The sequence below is a fragment of the Chrysemys picta genome, chromosome 13 (genome assembly GCF_011386835.1).
Source record: "Chrysemys picta bellii isolate R12L10 chromosome 13, ASM1138683v2, whole genome shotgun sequence".
NCBI classification, from domain to species: domain Eukaryota; kingdom Metazoa; phylum Chordata; order Testudines; family Emydidae; genus Chrysemys; species Chrysemys picta.
This window is the reverse complement of record NC_088803.1, coordinates 11,865,406-11,884,528: the sequence shown is the minus strand read 5'-3', so window position 1 is coordinate 11,884,528 and position 19,123 is coordinate 11,865,406. Positions and strand designations below refer to the sequence as shown.

Below are 19,123 nucleotides of genomic sequence, written 5' to 3'. Positions count from 1 at the left end.
TAACCTATAAGCAACCGAGCCAAATCCAGATTTTTTTTTATTCCATTCTTTTAAGGAAAAATTCTCTTTGAAGTTGATGAGAGTTTTGCCTGAGTAAGATTAAGTAAAATCTAAACAAGAATTTTCAAAAGGTTTTGGCATTCCAATCTATATATCCCCGTACACATTTATCTGCCAGTATATATATATATATATATATATATATCCATCTCTCTTTGGCTCTATTACGTGTATACTCACTCACTATGTCTCTCTATGTATATATATACTTGTTTCTCCATTACGCTCTCTACATATATACTCATCTATCTAATATCTCAATTTCTCTGCATATATACTCATCTATCTGACTTCTCCATTCCCTATATACTCATTTATCTAGTGTCTCTATCTGCATATATACTCATCTATCTAGTCTCTCTGGTATGACCCAGTGTCTCCCCACCTTTACATTAGTGATTTTTGAGGGCATAGAGAACGCAAAACTAATCCCTAAGAAAGTTCCCAAACAGAGCGAGAGCAGTGGAAAGTTCCGTTCCAGTCACCTGAGCAGCAGAGATCAGCAGCTGAGGGCTGTTCCTATCTTCCAGTTCATAGACAAAGCCTTCCCTCTTCATTCTCTTAGTGAGACACAGCCGGACAGATTCTGAACTGCTGCAAGTAGGGACAACTGCAGTGATGCTGATGGGTTTGGACAGTTTCCACCAGGCGGGAAGAAGACGCTCAGAAAACTCTCCTCTACATCCCCTGGTATCTAATCAGAGAAACAGCCCCCAGAGCCTCCCATCACTGGTTACACGCCTATGTGTGACTTATTGAAAGGCCTTTGGCTGGGATTTTCCAAGGCAGTGTGGATGGAGCACTGTGCTGAAACTCAGGCAACCTGGGTTCAATTCCCATCACTGCCCTGCTCAATGGCTTTAGCCAAGCCACTCCCCACCCATACCTCATTTTCCCCCAACTGTAAAATTGGGATAATGATGCTGGCTCCTTTGTAAAGCATTTTGAGCCCTAGTGGCTGGGACACTAACTTGGGTAAGTCCCTGCTCCAACTCATGCAGTGCAAGGACTTGAACCTGAGTTTCCTACATTCCAGATGAGTGCCCCTCATCACTGTGCTTTTAGCTATTTGGGCCCGGGGAAAAACACATTCCCCATTTTGTAATTTTTTCCAAAAAAGTTTGAATCGCCTTATTTTCATATTGATGTGGAGAAAAAACAAATTTAGAAACCTCAACATTTGTCATGATATGGAATTCATTTTCCAGCCAGCCCTAGCCATTAGGTCTCCATGTAGGAGCAGGGATCAGCCCCTGGAGTCAACCTGGAGAACCAGTGCCATAGTTTGCACCCATAGCCAACTCAGTTATCAGCCATAGCCCTTCACAAGCCCCCCCCCCCCCCTTTATGGGTGGTCTAGCCTGCCTCATAGCTATTCTCTCTTGTAACTGGCCTGGCACACTGCTGTACTGCTGTATAAAATAGTACCTGTCACAATGTGAATCAGGATAGCTCTCCTGAAGTCAGTGTAATCACACTGCTCTAAAACCAGGGTAAATGAGAGGTGTATCATAGCTGTAATTTTCAGCTGAGTTTACTTTTATTTTAAGAACATAAGAACGGCCATACTGGGTCAGACCAAAGGTCCATCTAGCCCAGTATCCTGTCTACCGACAGTGGCCAATGCCAGGTGCCCCAGAGGGAGTGAACCTAATAGGTAATGATCAAGTGATCTCTCTCCTTCCATCCATCTTCACCCTCTGACAAACAGAGGCTAGAGACACCATTCCTTACCCATCCTGGCTAATAGCCATTAACGGACTTAACCTCCATGAATTTATCCAGTTCTCTTTTAAACGCTGTTATAGTCCTAGCCTTCACAACCACCTCAGGTAAGGAGTTCCACAAGTTGACTGTGTGCTGTGTGAAGAAGAACTTCCTCTTATTTGTTTTAAACCTGCTGCCTATTAATTTCATTTGGTGATCCCTAGTTCTTGTATTATGGGAATAAGTAAATAACTTTTCCTTATTTACTTTCTCCACATCACTCATACTTTTATATACCTGTATCATATCCCCCCTTAGTCTCCTCTTTTCCAAGCTGAAAAGTCCTAGCCTCTTTAATCTCTCCTCATATGGGACCTGTTCCAAATCCCTAATCATTTTAGTTGCCCTTCTCTGAACATTTTCTAATGCCAGATTTTAGATTGAGGGAAAATAAAAATGAAGGAAGGAAGAACAAAGCTGTCCATGAGAGAAAGGACAGTGTGTTTCTCTCACTCTCTATTATATGCTTGCATTGACTGCTTCACAGAATATTCACTGTTGAATGGGAGGCTCCTTAAAAATTTGAAGGTGAAACTATAGACTTAACAGTGAGCAGTTTCATAGCCATACACACTTGAAGGCAACATGTTCTAGTAGATAAGGACTTGGGTACCACTCCTGACTCTGCCACTGGCCTGTTGTGTGAGCATGTCCAGATCATTAGCACTCTCTGGGTTTCCCCTCCCACCCTTCATCTGTCTTGTCTAGTTAGAATGTAAGCTCTTTGAGTCAGGGTTCACCTCTAGCTACATGTCTGTACAGCACTGTGATGTTCCCCTCTGGTGTTATCCGGACTGGTGATCTGCTAGGTCACTCCAATCCTTGACTCTGGGAGCCAGCCTTACCCTACTCTGCTGTGAGAATCCCTACTCCTGGGCTGTTCACACACAGCTTCTCGCATGCAAGCTGCTTCTTGGATTGTGCTACCGAATGCTACTAGCCAATATCTCCAGTCCCAGACACAACCCGAGGAACCTTCATCTTGCAGTGCCCAGTTTCGCCTGCTGGACGCTGCAAGCTTATATGAATTGGTTAATTTAACAAAGAAATTGATATGTACCAGGCATGTTATCTTAAGGGGAACCTCTGACACACTTCAGACCAAATGCACTGCTTCACAGGGCCGCCCAGAGGGGGGGCAAGTGGGGAAATTAGCCTCGGCCCTGGCCTGGCAGCAGTCCGGGTCTTCAGCGGCATTTCGGTGGCGGGGGGTCCTTCAGTTGCTCTGGGTCTTCGGTGACATTTCGGCGGTGGGGGGCCCTTCAGAGCTGCCAAAGACGCGGAGCGACTGAAGGGTCCCCCGCTGCCGAAATGCTGCCGAAGACCTGGACCGCTGCTGGGTGAGTACAAGTGCCACAGCTCCCTCGCTTTGCCCCAGGCCCCCTGAATCGTCTGGGCGGCCCTGCTGCTTCAGGTAGAATAAACAAACAAATGTATTAACTAAAAAGATAGATTTTAAGTGATTATAAGTCAAAACATAACAAGTCGGATTTGGTCAAATGAAATAAAAGCAAAATGCATTCTAAGCTGATCTTAACACTTTCAATGCCCTCACAAACTTAGATGCTTCTTACCATAGGCTGACTGGTCGCCCTTCAGCCAGGCTATAATAAATCTCAAGGCCAGAAGAGATCACCACAGCCAGCCAGTCTGACCCCTGCATGCATAGTCCACGGAATTTCTCCATTCTATTTTTTTTTAAATCTAATCTTTCCTTCAAGCCTCCAAGCAATAGTATGTCCATCACCCTACCTCCCTGCTACAATCCTCCAAGGTTTAGACACCCTAGTTACCAGCAAATTGTGTCTTATTTTATGGTTATATTAATCTGATTCACACCAGTTGGGGATATGACCCCACTGACTTCAGCGGATCCCTGATTATTTCTATCAGCTGAGGATCTGCCAGCACTGGTCTGGCTAGCAAGGTTCACTGGTTTAGGCTGTGGAGCCCAGAGTTAACATGGAGGCTGGGGTTTTCAGAAGAGCTTAAGGGAGGTAAGAAGTCAGGTCCTGCTGAAAGTCAATGTGTGTTGGTTATCTAGCCCCACTGGTGTCTCTGGGAATCTCCCCCAGACACAAACTGTGTTGGGTGAGATTTCTGCCCTGTGGGCAAAGCGTATAGCTATTATTGAGGAATCAGCAAGAGGCCAGCTCAGCACTTGGTGCTATGGTTATGGCTGCATACAGCAGAAACCATGGCTAACAGTGAGGACCAAGCATTGTCCTTCAATAGGACTGCATAAGCCCTTATGACTTGAGTGACTCACTAGTTACCTCTGGGTCAATAGCAGGACATTACATTGTTAAATCAGACCTCTAGAGGTGACTTCATGGGGGCACCACCAGAGCTCATCCTTGGTCAGGCTGAGACCCTCTGCTCCCTGACACATCTAATCCCTGTCTTCCGCTGGGCTGGGGTTTTTCTCATGGGAGGGACGATTCAGTCCAATCACTGTCTATCTATGCATGTGGAGAGCTCTACATCTATGGGCTACTGCCAACATTCCCACCCCTCCCTGTAGCATAGCCAGGGTCGGGTATTAGCAGCAAAGCTCCATCCATGTGCACAGAGGGTTTTCAGATGGGTTGGGATTGGCAGTATGTTTCAGAGTAACACCCCATTGAGATGAACAGGGCACTTTCCTTCTCTCCAAGTTATAGTTTCAGGCTCTCTGCAGATTCAGGCACTATCGCTGCATTGATTACACTTGGGGCAATTTCCCCTCTCTCAGATCTGTCATGTCACGCTCTCTGCAGACTCAGACAGATGTTGCTGCTCTGCTTACAATTCATTCATGTGTTTTAGATGTGTCTTCGCAACCACAAGGCCCTTTGACTGGCAGATGCTCAGAGGAGATACTACCCCTTTTTGAATGTCTGGAAAGCACCTGGTCACTGCAAGCAACCAGAATGGTTAATTTCTTTAATTAGTACAAGAAAAGTAGGTGTTCACCATTCTTTCCACTGCCAAAAGGAAATCCAGTGTATCTTCAACTATGGTGTCATAGCCAGCACCACCATACTGAGATCCAGTTAGTCAGGTAGCCCCCATCGGCATGGGTACATTGGGGTCATTTATACCAGCTGACTGATTGTTTGGTTCTCCAAATTTCCCATCTGATCTGCCATTCTTTCAAAGCAGAAGCTTATCTCATGCATCTTTCATCTGTTATCCCTCTTGGGTAATGATTCAGAAAGTCACTCAGTGGGATTAGCTCAAGAGAACACAAAACTTGCTAGAAAGAAAAAAAAATAGGATTGAGAGGTGCAACAAGAGAGAAGATACAGACACTGTGTTTGCCAGCTGATTTTCCCTCTGCATTGGAGCTGCTCCCTGGAGCCGCCTGCTTGCTGAGCAAGCGGGGGTGAGAAGAGGGGTGCTAATGTCAGGGTGTGCCCCTCCCCCTGCTCCTGCCTCCCCTCCTGTATGAAGCGGGGAGGGGGGGACATGACAGTGGTCAGGAGAGAGTGAGCTTGTGGGCAGCAGCTGCTGTTTCAACTTGCTGATCTACTTAAAAAGGCAATGTACTTAGAGTGCGGTCAGTGTCCTTAAAGGGGCAATGTGCATCTCTCTCTCACACACACAGTGTGTGTCTCTGTCTCTGTCTGCCATGCTGTCTCCCCTCCCTCCATTTGTGATGCCTTGTAGAGTGTGAGGCTACATTAACAGCAATGTGTTAACCCTTGAGGCAGGGCCGGCTTTAGGCCGATTCACTCGATTCCCAGGAATCGGGCCTTACGCTTAAGAGGGCCCCGCGCCTTAGGTGCCCTTTAAATTTTTTTATTGTTTTTTTTTCCAGCGGCCCCGCTCCCCACGGCCCCGCTCTCCCGGCCAGAGCTCCGGCTGGAGCGCGGCAAGCCCCGCGGCCCTGGCCGGAGTACAGCAAGTCCTGCTCCGCAGCCCTGCTCTCCTGGCTGGAGATCCGGGCCCTTTAAATAGCCCCCAGAGCCCTGGGATAGCGGGGGGCTCTGGGAGCTATTTAAAGGTCTGGGGCTCCAGCTGCCTCTGCCACCCAGGTCCTTTAAATAGCCGCCGGAGCCCCACCACTTCCCCAGGGCTCCCGCGGCTATTTAAAGGGCCAGGGCGGTAGAAGCAGCCGGAGCCTGAGCCCTTTAAATAGCCTCCAGAGCCCTGGGATAGCGGGGGGCTTGGGGGCTATTTAAAGGGCCGGGGCTCCAGCTGCCTCTGCTGCACCCCCTGCCTGCAGCCACTCCCTGCCGTACCCCATGCCCGCACCAGTTATGCACCCCCTGTCCTGCCCGCAGCAGCCCTGCCCCCCGCCCTGCCCATGGCCAGCCCCTGCCCTGCACCCCCTACCCACACCAGCCCTGCACCCCCTGCCCACAGCCAGCCTCTGCCGCACCCCCTGCCCTGTCTCCAGCAACCCGACTCACCCCCCTGTGGCCCTGCCTGAAGCCAGCCAGCCCCACACACACCCCTGCCAGCACCAGCCCTGCACCCCCTGCCCTGCCCGCACCAGTCCCGCACTCCCTACCCTGCCTGCAGCCAGCCCTGCACCCCCTGCTCTGTCTCCAGCCAACCCCTGCTGCATCCCCCTGCCTGAAGCCAGCCAGTCCCGCACTCCTCTGTCTCCAGCCCTGTCAACCGCTGCCGCACCCCCCTGCGGCCCTGCCTGAAGCCAGCCCACCCCACACACCCCTGTCTCCAGCCAGCCCCGCACCCCTTGCCCTGCCTGCAGCCAGACCCTGCCTCCAGTCAGCCCCTGCCCTGCCTCCAGCCAGCCCCATGTCCACTTGTGCCCTGCAGTTCCCAGGGCAGTAACCCTGCATACCTGCTTCAATGAGGGGGGCAGGGAGCAGCTAGGACCCACACATGTGCACACATGTGAAACGGCGGTCATTAATATCAGATCAACAGCATATATGATGCAATGTACATAATATATAATTTTATTATTTATATAGTCATGGGAAGTAAATAATACATGGAAGAAGTGAAAGGCTTTTTTTTTTTTTTTACATTTTTTTTTTTTTAGTCATCCCTGCTGGGGCCCGCCGAAAATGTTCGAATTGGGCCCTGCACTTCCTAAAGCCGGCCCTGCCTTGAGGGCTCAGCTGAGTGCTAGTTCATCCACCCTCTGACTTCACCACCACAACCAAGCTTCACAATCATCATTGCTGTGTACAGTATTAAATTGTTTGTTTAAAACTTCTACTGTGTATATATGTGTGTATATATATAGATATAGTCTTTTGTCTGGTGAAAACAATTTCCCTGGAACCTAACCCACTGCTATTTACATTAATTCTTATGGGGAAATTGGATTCACTTAACATCATTTCGCTTAAAGTAGCATTTTTCAGGCTCTGAGGTGTAAGAGTTATGGAACACGTTTGCTGGAAACTAACCCCAATAAACATCACATTGTCTACACTTCAGACTTCTGGTCTTCTGCTTTCTGTCTGCAGGATAAGAACCACAGTAGAGGGTGAAGGGAAAGCCCTCTAACACTGGCTAACTGTAAAAAGTAATTGTAAATGGTAAATCATTTAATAGATGTATGTCTAGTGGGGTCTTGTGGGTGCCTGCGCTTGGTGCTGCCAAAAAACCATGATGATAATGGCATGATGATAGTGGCAAATAATAATGACATCAGTTATTCAGGCTGATTTAGATTGCTTGATGAATTGGATTTATATGAACATGTGTTTCAATACAGCCCCATTCATAGATTCATAGAAGATTAGGGCTGGAAGAGACCTCAGGAGGTCATCTAGTACAACCTCCTGCTCAAAGCAGAATTTTGCATGTCAATATGGCTTGATAAAATTATATATGCTGAGTTTCATGCCATTTTAAATTTAGAGATTTTAGCTGAGATTTTCAAAAGTGCCTTGGTGATATGGATACTCAAATCCCATTAAATCTAATAGGAATCGGGGGCCCATTCTCCTAGGCAGCTTGGAAAACCTCAACCTTTAAGTATCAAAGGTTTGCATTGTACTTTTAGGATTGCTGCCTTAATATATGTTAGTAGAGACCTGGTCCTAAATATTCCAACCACCCTTGTGGCTTGCACATCCAGAATTGAACAGGGGGTTTTGAGGGCTAAATATATGAACCAGTACAGAATGAGATAAAAAGCCAAACCTTTGTAAGTGTTGGCTGTAAAAGTCATATCCCCTATGGATCAGCATGGGGCTTGGGGGTTAGGGACAGGGGCTGGTAACATACAATCATGAGTGGGTCATACCAACACTTATACATATGAGTAACTTTTCTCAGGTACATAGTGTATTGAAAGTGTTTGTAAGCCTGAGTCCATAGGCTATAAAGAATCTCTGCAGAGATAAATATAGAAGATGATGATGATGATGATGATGATGATGATGATGATGATGAGAACTTAAGAGCACCTTGACATTTAAATTGAGATCCACAAATTCACTACATGAGCTCTAAAAGTGTTTGTGATTTTGGTCAGTCTGAGTTTCCACCTTCCTATGACTGAATAAAGTCACAAATACTGAGTTTCCTGGGGGTTTAAATATACAGATTTTAGCTGGGATTTTTAGAGACACCCACTGTATGTTCGTATCTCCCGGGAAACTTTGAAAATATGAGCCTTTAAATAACTCGATAATGCCAAAAGTTTGTGGAAGTAATGCTGTGCACACTTCATAGAGCCTGGGACAAGGAGTCAGAAAACCTGGGTTCCTTTTCTAGTGCTACCACTGACTTCTAGCAATGTCACTTCCCTGCTATGTGCCTCAGTTTCTACTCCCACCTTTAATCCATTTAGATTGTGCTCTCAGCATGGCAGGGTCTATTTCTTACTATGTGCATGCACAGGTCATAGCACAATGGGGCCTGGTCTCAGTTGAGATCTCTTGGCATTAAACCAATAATAACAGAAATGTAAAAAACAAACTGACATAACAATACTTTGCCTTTGATCAGTGGACATGGGTAGTATGAGACATTCAAAGCCCTTTAAAGGATGGGATGTCCATTCCCCTTCCTTCTAATGGAAATGAGGCATCTAAATCCCTTGTGCAACTCTGAAAAACTCAACCTGAATGTTGTGAACAGATAACCCTCCCCCCCCACAAAACTGGGATTGGGTCAGCTGACATGCATTGCTCCCATAATTTCAAAATGTTTCATTTCAATTTTGACCTTTTTTATTTTTTACTAGAAGCTAAAATAAATTTCAACATGAAATGCAAAAATGCAAATGTGGATGCAAAAATAATTAGAAGATTTTCATTTAGAAAATGTTGAGACAAGGTGTTTGGACAAGGTCAATCATTTTGGATTCCGAACACAAGAAAATGTGTCAAAACTTTCTCTTCTGAAAGAACAGTGTCAGTGCTGATAAACTGGCATTTTCCAGTGGAAAACAAAAGTGTTAAAAAAAGAGTCTTGACCATCTCTATATCTAACAATAAATAAAATGGCTGATTTTTTCAAAAGAACGAAAGGGAGGACGGTGTTCAAATCCCACATGGGACCCCTGCTGTTGTCATTGCCACCATCAGCTAAAATGTCAAGGGAGGTTTCCCCTTCTTCCACAAAGAATAAATAAGGAATTAGGAGAGATGCTGACATTCAATAGATGGATAGAAGGCAAAATGAATGCAGCTCGGTATCTTATTGAAAGATCTCACCTGAACATAGGCGCCGACTCCATGTGTGCTCCTCCAGCCCCGGAGGAAGCCGGCACCCATCCATCACAATGATGATGATGAGGATGGAAGATAGATGGCAAAACCTATATCCTGGTGTCAATACTAAGAGTGAAGAGTTCACATCAGAGGTTTTGGCTGCTAATACCTCCTCCTTAAAGGTAAACCAATTTACAGATTTATGGAATTTAAGGGCAGAAAGAACCATTATGGTCATCTAGTCTGACCTCCTGCATAATACAAGCAAGATAATTTCAGCCAGTGATTCTTGCATAGAATAATAACTGCTGGTTGAAATTAGGGCATACCTTTAAGAAACATATTCAGTCATGACTTTTATAACTTTAAGTGACAGAGACTATATCACATCCCTTTGTAAGTAATTCCACAGTTTTCTATCCACTTTAGGGGAGATAAAAGATTTGATAGATCATCTTGCTGAATCCTTTGTTTCTACTGCAACATTTGCCCCTCTAAGTTGAAAAACACTATAGATTCTGATTCAGGAAGGTACCTAAACATATGCATAACTTTAAGCTTGTGAGCAATCCCATGTAAGTTAATCAGACTGTTCCTGTGCTAAACACTAAGTGCAAGTTGAGTATCTTCTTGAATTGGGGTTATTATGCTTTAGACAGAGAGAAGACATACTCTGTTTTAGACATTTCCTTCACCAGGGAGTAGCAGATGTATATATAACACACTGGATTGATTTAGAGTCAGTATTAGCCAGAGGGAAAGTAGAAGGAGTTTCAGAGGAATGTCTTCCTCCATTCATTGATTATTAAACATTGGTTTGGAACTAAATTCCATTGAATGTTTGAAGTCAGGATGAAGAAAGAGTCAGAAGTTAGAAAGCTGGGTAGAAAAGGAGGAAACTAAATTCAGCCTGGGAAGATGCAGCTAATTCAGAGAGGGAAAGCCAATATGAACACGTACTGAATCGGAGGGCAAAACCTGGAAAGCTGTAATAATTTGAAAGATATCTATCTATGTTCATTTGCCTCTCTATACTTCACTTCCAACAATTACTCTCTGCTCATTCATTCTTGAGTGTGTGTCACTCTGTCTCTCTCTGTCAGTCTACCTATCCATTCTTCTGTCCATCAATCTCAATCTATGTCTGTCTGACTTTCCATTCTTTGATTCAAGCAAATCTCTCTCTCTCTCTCTCTCACATGATCATTGCTGTGCTGTCTGAGTTCCTTATCAAAGGACAAAAAGGTGGACATGCATTTTCAATGTAATAGAGTTACCAATAAAGCCAGTAAAGGTTTTTGTAGAGACACGGACCCATCATATGATTGCCATTAGGAGAGATCTGAGTGAAAACTCCACAAGAAAAAAGAAAAAAAAGCAGGGAGGGCTCAATTAGGCGGAGGGCAGGGATAGCTCAGGGGTTTAAGCAGCAGCCTCCTCAACCCAGGGTTGTGAGTTCAATTCTTGAGGGGGCCATTTAGGGATCTGGGGCAAAAATCTGCCTGGGGGTTGGTCCTGATTTGGGTAGGGGGTTGACTAGATGACCTTCTGAGGTCCTTTCCAGTCCTCATATTCTATGAGACATAAAAGTTGGAACATGTGTAAACAAATTTTGTATAAAACTGATCTCCTTGCAATACTAGTTAGTACTAAGCATACAAAGCACTATAAAGTTTCTTTTCTTCCCCCAGCTTCACTTCCAGGTCCATGCAGAAGATGGAAATCAAACATCCGTCACAAAATTCATCCTGCTAGGATTTGGGGATCTCCCTGAACTACAGATTCTTCTTTTCATGCTGTTCCTAGTGATCTACTTCATGACCATGGCTGGGAACATTCTCATCATTGTTCTAATTGTGGCTGATCAACACCTGCACACCCCCATGTACTTCTTCCTGGGGAACCTGTCCTGCTTGGAGATCTGCTACACCTCCACCATCCTGCCCAGGATGCTGGCCAGTCTCCTGACAGGGGACAGAACCATTTCTGTTAGTGGCTGCATCATACAATTTAACTGGTTCAGCTCCCTGGCAGCTGTAGAATGTGCTCTCCTAGCAGTGATGTCTTATGATCGGTACTTAGCAATATGTAAACCTCTGCACTATGCAATGCAGATGAATGGCAGCTTGTGCCTCCAGATGGCATCTTTGTCTTGGATTAGTGGCTTCCTGGCTAGTACTGTCACGACATCTTTGTTAGCACAGTTCACTTTCTGCGGACCAAATGAAATTAATCATTTCTTCTGTGATTTCACCCCTTTGATCAAACTCTCCTGCAGTGACACCAGCTGGATGGAACTCGTGACCTTCATACTTTCCTCCATCTTCACCCTTCCCGCATTCCTATTAACTGTGACATCCTACATTTCTATTATTGCCTCCATCCTGAGAATCCCTTCCACCATGGGGAGGCAAAAGGCCTTTTCCACCTGCTCCTCTCACCTCATTGTGGTGACAATTTTCTATGGGACCCTAATGATTGTCTACATGCTACCAGATAGTGCTACAGTGGAAAACCTGAACAAAATGTTCTCTGTCTTCTACACAGTCCTGACTCCCATGGTCAACCCCCTCATCTACAGCCTGAGAAACAAGGAGGTGAACAGAGCCCTGAGGAAAGCTCTTGTGAAATATGTGCCTTTCCCACAAAAATCAGTAAAGGCAAACTCAATTTGCTAAGGTTAGCATGAAATAGAGGTACATAAGAACAGCCATACTGGGTCAGACCCAAGGTCCATCTAACCCAGTATCCTGTCTTCTGACAGTGGCCAATGCCAGGTGCCCCAAAGGGAATGAACAGAACAGGTAATCATTAAGTGATCCACCTGTTGTGTCGCCCATTCCCAGCTTCTGTCAAACAGAGGCTAGGGACACCATCCCTGCCCCATCAGAGCTTAGCATACTGTGCCCCATCCTTTAACACCCACCCCTCTGGTAAATTATAGTTCATGTGTGTGGTCCTTAGTTATATGTGTTTTTTCCTATGAAAGTAATAAAAAAATCATTTTCTGCAAAAAAATATCATGACATTTTTAATATTTTTTCAAAGAAAATCACATTTAAAGGATTCTTAAAATGTTTGTTATCCACTGTTTAGTAAATAAAAAAATAATAGCCATTTCAATATGTTCAACAAAATGAAAAAAAAATGGATTGAAAAAATTCTACAAAAACTATTGAAATAAACTTGTTTTTAACCCCTTGAAATGAAAATATTCCTGATTTTTTTATTTTGTCTTAACACATTTTCTCTAAATGGTGCAAATTCATCAGGCAAGAAAACCTTGTTCTCACTATGTCTTTGGGTCAGGAAATCACTCTTTTCCTTTAACAATTTACCTTGCAGGTCAGTTCTAATACAATGAAGAATTATCTATCTTTCTATTGATTTTAAGGGCAAATGGGGCCATTATGATCATCTAGTCCTCCTACTATATGGAATATAATTTCTCTCAGTACTTCCTACATTCAGTCTTGCTTTAAAGACTTTAGGTGATGGAAAGCCATCAAATCCCTGGATAAGTAGTTCCAATTCTTACTTAATCTCATTGTTGAAGATATATTACTTATTTACAGTTTGAATTTCACTAGCCTAAGCGTCCATTCATTGGATCTTTTGAGACATTGTGTGCAAGATTAGCCATTTAATCAATGTATCTATCTGTCTGACAAAGCTGGTTGATTTTTTTCCCAATATGGAAAATTAGCACCAGTAAATTTTGACTTTAATTTTTTTTTAAAGGGCAAAAAAAAAAAAAAACTACTGAGAAGTGAAAATGTTTCAGACCTAAACCAATTTTTTTTCTGATGAAAATTTAATTTTCTGTGAAAAATGTAGTTTTAGCCAAAACTCCAATTTTCCATTTTTTGAAAAGATCTATCTATCTATCTATCTATCAAATATAATTGTGCAATGCTGATTCAACAGTAATATATAGATTAAAATGTCACTGAAACTTTTGTGGAAAATGGAAACGTTTTAAAGTTGCGGACAGCTTCTCATGGAAAGCTGAATTTTCAAGAAAAGCTGTTTTTCACTGGACAAACATTCTTCTCAAAATTTTTTGATCATCTCCATTTTAGTTCAAGATTTCATGACATAACACTCCCTGGGCCACTGTAATTTTGAATAGGGTGATGGGAAATTAAAATATTTTTTGTGAGAAGTTGATTTTAAATGAAAATATGATGGTTGTTTCAAGTTTCTGAGGTATTTGAAATTATACAGGAAGTCCTGGGGTGGGGAGGGGGCACAGAAGAAGTGGGAATAGAGTATAAGTGAAGAGATAAAAAGTGTCTGATTGATCTTCTGACACTGAAATTTTGCACATCAGTGAAATAAACAAAACAGGAACATAAATAATGCCAATTCCAAAATGTGTGCACTGGTATGTGTAGTTATATAATGATATCTATCTATCTACACATACGTGTGTGTATATGTATAGATAGAAAACAGGTCCTTAAAAATATAATGAAATTAAATGTTATGTAGCTATGTTATGTGAATATTTGTATTCATGGATATGTAATATTTTAGCACTAATGATAATAATAATAATAAATATTTAATATTTCTCTTCAAAAATGTCCGTCTTTGAAATGAAAATAACCCCTAAAATACGGTCACGGTTTTCAAAAATATTCATTCTCTACAAAAATATCATGACATTTTTTATCATTTTTAAGAGAAAATACCATTTAAAGGGTTATCAAAATGTTTCATTTATGTGGTATTTTGTAAATGACAAAAGTTCAACAGTCATTCAATATTGTTTAAAAAACATCGAGAAGAAAATTATGTTAAAAAACTCTAGAAAAAACTATTGAAATAAACTCTTTTAAACCTTTGGAAATGTGCAGATTCTTGCCATTTTGAATTTTTTCCTAAAACAATTTTTTTCTCTTATTGGTCATAAGTAGGGCCCTACCAAATTCATAATCCGTTTTGGTCAATTTAATGGTCACAGGATTTTAAAAATCGTAAATTTCATGATTTCAGCTATTTCAACATGAAATTTCACGGTGTTGTAATTGGAGGGGTCCTGACCCAAAAAGAAGTTTTGGGGTGGTCACAAGGTTATTATAGAGGGGGTTCTGGTACTGCTACCCTTACTTCTGCACTGCTGCTGACAGCAGAGCTACCTTCAGAGCTGGGCAGCTGGAGAGCAGTGGCTGCTGGCTGGGAGCCCAGCTCTGAAGACAGAGCCACCACCAGCACAGAAGTAAGGATGGCATGGTAAAGTATTACCACCGTTACTTCTGTGCTGGTGGTGGTGGTGTGCTACCTTCATATCTGGGTGCCTGGCCAAAAGCTGCTGCTCTCTGCCCACTGGGCTCTGAAGGCAGTGCAGAAGTAAGGGTGGCAATACCGCACCCCCCCTAAAATAACCTTGCAACCTATTGCAATTCCCTTTTGGGTCAGGACCCCCAATTTGAGAAAAGCTGGTATCCCCTGTGAAATCTGTATAGTATAGCATAAAAACACACAGAAGACCACATTTCATGGGGGGATACCAGATTTCACAATCCATGTTGCGTTTTTCATGGCCATGAATTTGTTGGGGCCCTAATAATAAGAACATATGAATGGCCATACTGGATCAGAACAAAGGTCCATCTAGCCCAGTATCCTGTCTTCTGACAGTGGCCAATTGCCAGTTGCCATAGAGGGAATGAACAGAATAGGTAATCAAAATTATGGTCAAACTTAATTGGGGAAAAAAATGTGTCTCAGTATGTCTTTGCATCAGGAAAGCTCTCTTTTCTTCTACTGTAAATTGACTTGCATAATAGTAATAACACAGTAAAGAATGGTTTCAGAGTAGCAGTCGTGTTAGTCTGTATCCGCAAAAAGAAAAGTCCTATCAATCTATCAATCTATCCCTCTACACATTCAGCTATCGATCTATCGACATATCTAACAGTCTGTTTCTCATCATCATAATCTACTCTAGATTCCTCTCTCTCTCTTTAAAATAAAATAAAATATTCCCTCTCCCCTATTCCTTTGTTGTTTCATAGATACAAACCTCTTGTATCTTAGACACATCAATAAAACTACATTTTTCTTTCACTATAGTCTTCTAAAATGGACTTGGTATTGAGAGACCAAGGATCCAAATATACCACCATGTATCAGAGACCTCAGTGTAAATCCAAGTCCCCATCAGAACTGGACAAAGACACCTTGCTAACCATCAGTGGTCTGAAAGGATAGTGTATGTTACATCACCACACAACAAATAGGTTGCATTACAAAAGAGGAAGCTTGAGATTCCTTCATGTTTTCTTCCTGCCAAGGGGTTTAATAGGCATATAGCATGAGTTACGGATGGTCAAAGTTTGTAAGAGGAGTGTGATAGGGTTACCTGGTTAATATTCAAATATTTGACTTTGAACACAGGGTATGAAGTTCTGCAGATGTAAATGAAGTAGGAGCAGTCAAACATAGACATTATCTTACTACCCATTACTATTCTTGTTGCTACTACTACATTTACTTGGCCAACTCACAGCAGGAGTTATTTAGTGGTACTAAAGGGGGCAAAAGTTTCTATAGTTTCATAAAGGTTTAGGCCAGAAGGGACCATTATCTCATCCATTCTGCCCTTCTGTTCATCACAGGCCATTACATTCCACTCACATACTAAGCCCAATGATTTCAGTTAAACTAAAGGTATTTCAGCCCTCAGAAGACTAAGCTGTTGTATGCCACAGGCACAGAACAGGAACATAAGAACTGCCATGCTAGATCAGATCATTGTTCAATCTAGTCCAGTGTCCTGTCTTCTGACAGTGGCCAATGCCAGGTTCTTCAGAGGGAATGAACAGAACAGGGCAATTAGTGAATGATCCATCACCTGTCATCCAGTCCCAGTTCCTGGCAGTTGGAGGTTTAGGGACACCTAAATCACGAAGTTAAGTCCCTGACTGTTTTGGCTAAAAGCTGTTGATAGACCCGTCCTCCATAAACTTATCTAAATCTTTTTTGAACCCAGTTATATTTTGGCCTGACAAGGTCCCCTGACAATGAGTTCCATGGGTTGACTGTATGTTATGTGAAAAAATACTTCCTTTTTTTTTTGTTTTAAACGTCCTGCCTCTTAATTTCATTGGGTGACCCCTTGTTCTTGTGTTATGTGAAGGGGTAAATAGACTTAGGTGTTATGAGTGGTTGAGGTCCCTGCCATGGCAGGGAATTGATCAGCTGGGATGTGACCATTTGATCCTAGCAGGTGATCCACACTCCACACTGAAGAGAAAGCTGAAATCCCATGAGGTCCCTGCAAATCTGACCTGGAGGAAAGACCTTCCCAATTCCAAATGTGGTGAATAGTTAGCTCCAGCCAGGCACCTACAGCAAGCATTCAGACCACTGCTCCAACCCTGAGAATGGAAAGGGTGCAGAGCACCCCTGTACACTCCTACACTGGATACAGGAGGATGGTATGGGCCCAGAAGAGATCAGGCATAGCCCCTTACCAGAGAAGCACTGGATCAGTCAGAATCGCCCTCTTGGTCTAATCCAGGAGCTGAGCTCATGGTGAGGACACGATTAAGCCATTTACTAATTATACTACTACTGCTTCTGTGACTTATTCCACCACCACCACAACCTGTATCCATGTTACTACTGCTTTTCTTCTTCTAGCTTGCATCCCACCTAAACAGAGTCAGCTCTTCAAGTCCTTCTTCTCCATTCCAGTCTGTCTTGAAGAAGTTCCTCTGAAACTTTGCAGCTAACCAGATCCCTTTGTAGGACATCCATCCATCTAGTTTTGGGTCATCATTCTATTACCCTCCTCTTCTAAGTTCAACAGGCTGTTTCCCATCTGTTCTTCCAATTTACCTTTCACACGCCCAAATCATCTAAGCCTGAATTCCCTTAGTTTTTCTATAATCCTTCACACTTCCTCTAATTTGTTTGTTTCAAGCATGGCCCATCCTTATAACTCCAAGGATCCTCCTTAACAATTTCATTTCTGCTTTATTCAAGATCTGCTTTGGTCTCTAGTAACTTGTGTCACTACTATTGTTAATTCAACAAGAGTTTTGCCTTTGACTTTAATGGGGCCCAAATTTCTTGCCAACACTCTCCATGTAAGTTGGACAATTGGTCTGCCCTGACTCCTCTTCCATGTCCCCAGCCCACACCTTCTTCTTTTCTCTTTGGCAGAGCTTTATCAGGCCTCTGTAGCCTGTGATGTGTAAGCTGAGACACATGGAAGCCTATTATTTGCACATACCCTAGCAAGGCAGCTTTGATCATATATCCTAATGCAGAAAAGCTACAGCATGATGTGGCCATAAAAAGGAATACTGCCTTGTTCTGAGGCTGTGATGGACTTTCTGTGACCTCTAACCTCTGGGCCTCTGGGCATTTCTCTAGTGGGAATAAAAAGAATCAACTACACATGATCAATTTCCATGAGGACCCACTGATTACTTCTTGGGGGTCACTAAACAGTGGCAGTGGCTTCGACAGTGTCTGCGTCCTGGTGACATCGGTGTTTCGTGATGCTACCCTAGTCACAATCACTGCAAAGCAATGGTCGGGAGCCCAGCATGACATCACTCACAGCTTAATTCAAACACAAACCAACTCACCAGCTCTCCGAGCCTGAACCAGACTGATCTAAGCTGCCCATTTTTTGATAGCTCACAATGTCAGGTGTAGCCAGCTGTGTAAGTTTGGAAGCCTCCACTCTTCATCTGTGATAACTAAGGGCAGTTCTGGTTGCTTGGCAACATCACAGCAGAGCCTCTTTCAGGGTACCTCCCTGGTGAACACCAAAATGTATATAAATGGATGCCTTTTGTCACTTGGAGAATTGTGCTGAGACAAAGGCAATTTGCTCCAAGCAGGTAAGTTAGAGGGGAATGGATGAAATTAAAAAACATATTTGAAATTTTCAGGTTTTGATTTTGGGGTAATTGGAAAGTGTCTGCTTTCTTTGAATATATATATATATAATTAGAAAACCTGAAAATAGACTAATTTTCAGGTTTTGGGTGGAAATTTTGGAGGTTTGGTTGCAAAAGTACCCGCCAAAAAGTGCTTTGGGAGATTTTTTTGTTTTTCAATGAACAGTTGAAATTTTCCGCAAGGGAAAAATACAACAAAAGCCCTCACCAAACCCAAAACATTTTTTCATCCGTGCAGCTTGAAAGGTTTACATTTCTACTGGAATGTCTGAAAAAATGCATCCATGCTTTTAATTGCCAATAGGAAATAAGTATCGAAATCCCCTAGTTGGCTTAATAAATTATAGCCAACATGTTTTATCTATTTCTATAGTTTTGGGGCATGTCCTTGTATATATGCATCTGCGTGTTTGCATTTGTAGGTTTCTGCATCCTTGTGTATATATATGAATAGAATTGTGCTAGTGCATTTGATTGCATTTTTGGTGATTACGATCATATGTTCATATGCTTGTGTGCATCATTGTTTTTATGTTCACATGTATATAAACTGGTCTATTGGATAGGGGAGAAGCAATAGATATGATATAGCTTGATTTTAGTAAGCCGTTCGATGCAGTCCTTCATGACTTTTTTCATAAGCAAACCAGGGGAATGTGATCTAGATTAAATTACTATAAGATGAGTAAAAAACTTGTTGAAAGGCCGTACTCAAAGGGTACGTCCACACAGCAAAAA

At 42.8% G+C, this 19,123-nt stretch overlaps 1 protein-coding gene across 1 annotated transcript; it reads left to right on the top strand.

Annotated features, from left to right (window-relative positions):
* Nucleotides 1-11,173: 11,173 nt before the first annotated feature.
* LOC103306683 (olfactory receptor 11A1-like) lies at nucleotides 11,174-12,136 on the top strand. The gene has a single exon (XM_008175027.3). It carries the CDS (start codon nucleotides 11,252-11,254, stop codon nucleotides 12,134-12,136), a length of 885 nt encoding a protein of 294 aa, XP_008173249.3. The 5' UTR covers nucleotides 11,174-11,251.
* The last annotated feature ends 6,987 nt before the right edge of the window (nucleotides 12,137-19,123 follow it).

Coding starts and splice junctions, on each gene's coding strand:
- LOC103306683 (XM_008175027.3), top strand. CDS start 11,252: ATGCTGTTCCTAGTGATCTACTTCATGACCATGGCTGGGAACATTCTC.